The 7,705-nt window shown below is 33.9% G+C and overlaps 1 protein-coding gene across 2 annotated transcripts in view; it reads right to left on the bottom strand.

Moving 5' to 3' along the window:
• Positions 1–1,058: 1,058 nt before the first annotated feature.
• LOC145663849 (uncharacterized) overlaps positions 1,059–7,705 on the bottom strand; it is a 54,843-nt gene continuing 48,196 nt past the window's right edge. For both annotated transcript variants that reach the window (XM_081729971.1, XM_081729970.1), the window contains exon 15: positions 1,059–5,676. In XM_081729971.1, coding sequence (XP_081586097.1) covers positions 5,602–5,676 — 75 coding nt within the window. In that variant the 3' untranslated portion in view covers positions 1,059–5,601. The remainder of the gene's footprint in view (positions 5,677–7,705) is intronic.

Genomic DNA, 7,705 nt, shown 5'->3' with positions numbered 1-7,705 from the left:
AATTCTCATAAAAAGGAAGTGTAAACCGAAATCGGTATGATTAAAAACTAATATGTTTAAAAACAAAACTGTTTTTGTTGTAAACAGATCAGGTTTTCGAACAACTATGAAAATCTACTTTGGTGAGAAACTGAACTGGGTTTTGGAGAAAACCGAAACCAGTTTCGGTGAAAACCGAGCTGGTTTTGAAGAAAACCGAAACGGTCTTTGGAGAAAACCGAAATGTCGGTTTTTCGGACTTCAGTTTTTCTAGAAACCGGTTTTATAAAACCCAGTTTTGCTCATCGCTAGTTCTAATTCCCTACCTAAGAATTCGTCACGCTATCCTGAACACTAACATTGTGTGATACAAAGATCTTGAAAGAATGCAATAGACGAAAATTTAGCATATTTTTGTATAATAATAATGTATACAATGCAGCAAATTGAAATGAAAGACTTGTCTTTGGTTTAGAGTCTTATATCCCGTTTTTTCCGCACTGTGATAAAATCTAGCCCTACTAGCACTGAAGAAATACTATGATATATTAGAATTTCCCCATATTTCTTTTTTATCTCTTATTTTGTTTATTTTCTTTTGGGGAAAGCTTGAGCTTCGGAGAACTTCTGGAGTCGACCTCCTGGTTCTATTATTACTATAAAAGAATTACCTCTAATTATGTGGACGTTTTAGCTGATAGGTGTATCTTCCCGTGCAAATGTTTAAGATGGTAACCGCACCAATACACAAAGACATGGAATTAACTTCAACAATATTGAAGATATATGTTCAGTTTTAGAGCAGCCAGTATGGTGCCGATTCCTTTCTCCATCATAGCTGACACAACTGGTTGTTACAGGATGAAAATGGGTCCACCATTTATCTGTAAGCAATTCACTAGTTGTATGCCTCAATTCCACAACGGATACAAGCTCTTCTACAAGCGGAGGGTGAACAAACGCCATGTTAATCAGGTTAAATAATTTTGTCAAGATGTTACCATTATTTTTTTTAATTATCTGTATATATAGCAATTATGGACAGGAATAAATTTACCAAAAGATTAATGAATAAACAGTACATTTTGCATTGTTTTTATTGATTAGAAAAAACCTTTACTACAGATCGTTAACACTATACACAAACATTCACAAATACTATTTATAAAAAATACTTTACGCGTCACGATAGATACTTTCTTAATCATCCAAGAACAAGTTACATTTTTTTCCTAATTCCGAGAAGACTAAAGAAAAATCATTCTAAAAAAAATTAAGTTCCTGTGTATCAGGACTTTTGATTTTCACGAATATTAAGTGGTTTCTAGGCTAAAAACAATAATCCAAAAACTCTTATTTTTTTGGCACAGCATTACGTCATTCATTTGTGTCTTTTCAAGAAGACAGTTCTTATTTTATTTATTTTTTATTTTTTGTGAATTGTTAACAACAGGAAGAAAGCTCATCGAGCTGTCGGTACCGAACTTAAAAAAAAAAATTTAGAAACTTTAGTCTTTTGATAAAAAGTGAATAAATGTGCATATTATTGTGCATAGCAAAACCTTATCTGCATGAACAAAATCATCATGGTGTGGAAGATGTATAATACTTGTTTCAAACCACAGAGAGAGACTACTAAACAGAAACCAAATCATCTTAAAAACAAGTATGAAATTAATAATACTTCAAAATGAACAATACAGTAAAACTAAACATAAAAATACTCAACTCTTTTATTACCTCTCATAATATCTGCTGTAATTAGATCTAAGCGATTCTTTCTACGGTCAGTGGCGCCGATTTCTGTATAACTTGGAGGATCCCGTTCAGATTCAGATAGTCCTCAAAAAATCAATGAAAAATTTTAATACAAAAACAGAGAGGCCCAAGCAACTTCGGGGACAGCATGTCCATGCCAATAGCAATCAAAATTCTTTTGATTTCCTTGCTCTGGTTGTTAAAATAAATTGTATTCTACGGAGAATAAACACTAAGGATTATTTTCTTCTCTGAAGAAATAATTGCGATCTATAACGATCATTTTAGGATAAAAAGTAATTGTGGTCAGTTTATTCTGCACATAGGAATTTCGAACATTCACAGATAACGATAAATGGAAGAATCAACAAAGCACCGTTACGTTAATTGGAGAAATAAATAATTATTGTGTTCCGCGGACAAAGCTCCATTCATAAAGACATTAACATTCTTATATCTGTATTTTCATCTCAATAAAAAAAGGTAGAAACAAACTATTCACAGGAAATTAAAGAAAAAAATACTTTTAATAAAAATTATGGAGAAAAATTTCGAATACCAATTGAATGATATGTTTTTCTAAAATGTTAAATTATTTGCAAAATGCTGTTAAAATTTCAAATAATTATTCAAAATAAGTTATTCGAATAATAAATTAATAATTATTTGATTAGAATAATTCTTTGCCTCAGAAATAAAATACATCAGAAGTGTCTAAAGTGCGTCACTGATATTAGCTGCCAGCTTGCAACTAGAAAATTGTACAAAAACTGTAAACAAATGAAATACGATCTTTGAGTTTTATGTCCAACGTTTATGCCGAGTAGGGTAAAGAAGACGGCGATGATGAGAAATGAAGGAAATGGTGGAATGAAGAAAGTAAGAGGAAACGGAAGAACCCCGAGGAAACCCACCACAAAGTTCACTTGGCGCGAGCTGGGATCGGACCAGGGACTCATGTGCCAGAGGTGAACGCTCTACTACTGAGCCAACGCGGTCCTGTTTGGGATATGTGCCTTTTGAGCAACATTACCTCAAAAGTTCAATAATAATAATAATAATAATAATAATAATAATAATAATAATAATAATAATAATAATAATAATACACTGATTTTGTGTAATATTTTAAGGACCGGAATTATTACGATAACGAATAATTGTTCTGGATAATTATTGGAATAATTTTAATGGAACTGATTTATTACTATTCCAATCATAAAATGAAAATAATTCATAGTGACAGCTTCACATTCTGGACGGTTTAAATGAATGAATGAAACTAATACGAACTAATTCCCCACTAACACAGAATCGTTTGGACCGCACTCTGTGAAACAACTGGAAAACTTATTTTTTTTTTCTTTAATTCGTTGTAACAAAAAGTGAATATCAGCAGCCTACCAAACCTAACGTTTCAACAATATAACAGAAACCAAAACTATCAACAACAGTAAAACTAACCAAAAACATGAGATTCCTCTGAAAAATTAATTCATTAATACAGTTAATAAAACTATAAAAGATATGCCTACACTGGTAACTACTCAACAATATATCACAAATAATAATAATAATAAAAACTTGCTCTCCTGGTAGCCCTTTTCATTTCTATCTCTTGATTACAAACATTATTCTCGACAGTCACTTTCGTATTTCTTCTCAGAAGACATACTGTTTTATACATATGTACACATTCGAAACCCTTTCACATATATACATACTATTATTGATTTTAAGGAGTGGAATCTCCATTTTACAATACATTTATATATATATGTTTATATGAAAAATATCACTACAAAATATAGCATCTTAACTATATTCTGAAAGCACCATTTCAACAGAAAATACAAAAAGAGAAAATAAAACGTAATACAACTTTTTTTTCTATGAGTATTATTACTGTTATTGTTAAATGTTGAGTAATATATTGAGACATCGTTAAAACGTAACTAAATGAATTGTATGCAAATAATGCACTGATGCGGAAGTTCCCGTATATGTTTTGAAACTTCAACTTTAAAATGAATAAGAAATATTGTACTTCTGAAACAATAAATACGGTTTTAAAGTTTATTGTGCTTTGTGAACTGTTGAAAGCCTTCAAGAACAGTACTACTTTATTCGGTAAAAAATGTATCATGGTTCGCTTCGGTGAGTGTATAGGAAATACACAGGTTGTATAAAATGTAGTGGCAACACTGTTCTCACGTCAGAGGGCTGTGTCTCAGCACTACAAGCACTAATAACAGGATGTTTGGCGATCAAGTGTGGCGAGTGAAAACGACTGGGTGAATTCAGTCAAGAGCAGCTGTGCTGTAAAGAAAGCGCCATTAACAATATGTTCGGAAGCGAAGTCCTTACGCGCGAAGCAGTCTCCCTCACACCACCCTCAATCCTCGTGAACTGGCTCTTCTCCTCATGGCTCAATGGTTTTGTAGTCCTGGTCACCAGGTGGAGCACCTAGATTGGCTGAGAGTAGTCTGAGGATCGAGCCGAACGTTCGTCAGGCCTCGTCTGCTTTATTTTCAAGGAGGTACAAATTGAACATCAAAATTATGGAACTGAAACAGAGTTTGAGCAATTGGTAACAAAAACCAGACACGACAAATGCGCCTTTTGAAACAATATACTACAGCTTGGTTATCACGCGTCGGGTAAGCGAATAACACTGCAAAAGCTACGGCCATAAATTCTATAACAAAGATAGGATATGGACATAAATGTGTCTATTGAAACAAAATGTTGCCGACTACAGCCAAGCTGGTGGGAGTAGCGTCTGTAAATAATTGATGTAATACTGCATAAGTGATAGAAAACGAAAGTGTGCTAACAGATGTTACCCAAACAACATATCCCGCTAACACTTGTCTACCTCGACGCGAGCGAAGTAACAATGAGAAAGGGCATGGCAATAAAGTCAACATATTGTTGTTCGATAGACATAGAATTAGTTTGTAAGTTAATATTTGTATCTAAATATTGGAGATGCTTTGTAGGAGTTAACACAAGCTTTTCCATGTTGATAGCCCATGTGGTAGGTTGTAGTCTCGAGAGCGTCTGAAGCAAGTGTTCAGGTAAGCCGATGAGCAAGATGTCATCATAATACACTCAATTTTGAAGATGCACTTGTAACTAAATTAACAGAATCCGTTGCATAATGAGAGGGTTAAGAGCCCATCAAATGGGAAGACGAACAAAGCGATATATGTGATCGCCACAGTGTATGTCAAAATATTGACGAGTCACTAGATTGAAGTGGCACGTGGGCGCAGAACACAACAATGTTTTCAGCGACTTTGTGACAACTTTTTCGCCCAAATGAAGGAACCTCTTCGCGGGAAGCATTACGACACAAGAGAAGACATCATCCCTGCTATGATGGGAGGCGGTTATACTGAAGGAATGTAACAGGTGTTCTTCTGTGCATAAAGCCACGCACGACTTAGAAGAACGTTTGCCATTACTTTTTACCAGGTCTTTCATATTCTACTTACGTTACGTAAGGTTAAATTAGTATACCAATTTCAATATATTCTTCAAAAAAGTCGATCCATGATAAACCAAACTCCTCATATTGTTGTAGGACGTGCAGCCATACAACATTAACACCGCTTATTCTAATTCAATGAACGTGATTTAATTTAAATTAATACTCAAGAAGTTTAATCACGGCAAATGCAATCTCTCTCTCTCTCTCTTTTTTTTTTTTTTTTTTTTTTTTTTAATCGTACTATTCTTATCCGGAACTTCTGCATTAAGTGCATTATTTGCGCAACAAATTCTGAGATGAGAAACTAAACTCGTTTGCTATATCGACAAAAGAAAAGATTCTGACTGGTGTTCTCAGACGGCTGTCCATCAGTCAACTAAAGCTGATGATGCCATTTGATTGACTCCACACGTACCATCTCCTCGATACACCCTGTAGTAGCCCTGGAATACATACAAAAGTATTATTATTAACAACTTTTTAAGAGCTAGTTTGGATTTATTGTTCTTAGCTAACTACAGAGCACTTCAAACCAGAAAACTTTTCGTAATTGTAATCACCATATTGGATCCGCCATTTTGAATTTTGACGTCAGATTCTGAATCAGCTGTCCTCCCCCCCTCCCCTTGGCAGTATGTTTTCTTTTATATTAAATGATTGACTTCTGTGTATGCTTCGAAACTACCCCTAACGTTCAAAGAGTGGTTTCTACCCTTAAACCTGCACCATTGCCGAAATATATATATATATATATATATATATATATATATATATATATATATATATATGTGTGTGTGTGTGTGTGTGTGTGTGTCGATTATTTTCCGATATTCTACAAGTATGTAAAGTTTCATTCAAATCGGCGAGTTGCACTTCCGTTTGTCAGTTATGCCCTTTAGACTAAAGGAAACAGATGACTAATTGACTAATGAAAGAGAATGATTATGAAAGAATTGACGGAATGACAATGTGGGAGAAAATGGAATAACTCCGAAAAAACTCACATATACAAACTGATCTACCAGAAACTTACAGGGCCAGGGATCGAACTAGAGACCTCTCCCACCATAGATAAACGCACCAGTAAACCACCATGCCCCCGCTTACGCACCTTATAACTGTTTTGAGACATCATAGTAGTTTCTTATTGATTTTTTTTTTTTTAAATATTTTTACCAAAACACTACATGATATGTCTATGTTCTGTTCAAGTGAATTAGCTGAACTCGCGCTCCCTACACAGTGCATCATTCACATATGAGCATGAATCTTCTTGTCATTCCTTACACATTTCTACAAGAGGTACCATAAAAGGGAGATTTTTCGATTATTTTTTCAATATCTCGCACCGTTTGCAAGATTTGAGCCTACATCCGGTTGGAGTTACTAATTCATCTATGATTAGCATTTTCTTTCTTCTTGCATGCAGTATGTACTAAGCAAATACATTACACAGACATGGACAAAACACTCCAAACAATAAAGATTCATCTTAGACTGAAGAAATGGTTATCCTTTGTTTTTCATTATCATTTGGCCTTGAAACAAACAACAAACGCCGGAGAGATACGCTGATGAAGATGACTACCAACTCTCGAAAGTTTCACTGTGCCAAATGCTGCAATCTTTGGAGTATTCACAATTAACACCAGTCTATTTGTAATAACTTCATGTATACGTGATTCACCAAAACGATAATTATAATGTATTCTAAATTGCAGCCTCAAATGATGGTAACTGTAACTTGTCGACGACGCTATTCTCAACTTGTTCTTTGAGTTTCATGAACTCTCTACTAGATCCTACTCGCTCGACTATTACTGCTATCTCCTCTTTACTGCCCCATGACCAAATAGACTCAAGTATTTATACAACCAATGATGCTTGCATTACAGCACGTGGCTTTCAAAATTCGGGTCAAAATCATACACGTGCGTATGAGATTTCTCTCAAGAAATTTGCGTTAACCAATTCCTCTTTAAAATGGAGCATCATGTCAGCACTCTGCATTTTACGTAACTTACATAACACTGTCCGATGGAATGTGTTGCTGTTAACATAAAATTTACAAAATGCTTACAATCACATAAGACAATTTACATCATTCATATTCGAAGACTGTTTTCTGACATTACACATACCACAACCAAAACAAATAATTTTTGAGATTTCTACAATTGAAAATTAAAGTGAACAATATTTCAAGTTAATGAAATGAATTATTAAGATCTCTTGACAATAATAATAATAATAATAATAATAATAATAATAATAATAATAATAATAATAATAATAATAATAATAATAATAATAATAATAATAGGAAAGAACTTTTTTCCTATCAAATAGCTTAGCAGCTATTTACTTACATATCTCTTGAACAAACGCATTTTGATTTGATTTGATTTTAGTTTAGCGTTCCTTTCAGCAGCGAGGCTATATGAGATGTGGACCTACTGATTAACGTGGAAT

The sequence above is a fragment of the Thermobia domestica genome, chromosome 11 (assembly GCF_964235325.1).
Source record: "Thermobia domestica chromosome 11, izTheDome1.hap1.1, whole genome shotgun sequence".
Classification (NCBI taxonomy): domain Eukaryota; kingdom Metazoa; phylum Arthropoda; class Insecta; order Zygentoma; family Lepismatidae; genus Thermobia; species Thermobia domestica.
The sequence above is the reverse complement of the archived record's forward strand: the minus strand, read 5'-3'. Positions and strand labels throughout refer to the sequence as shown.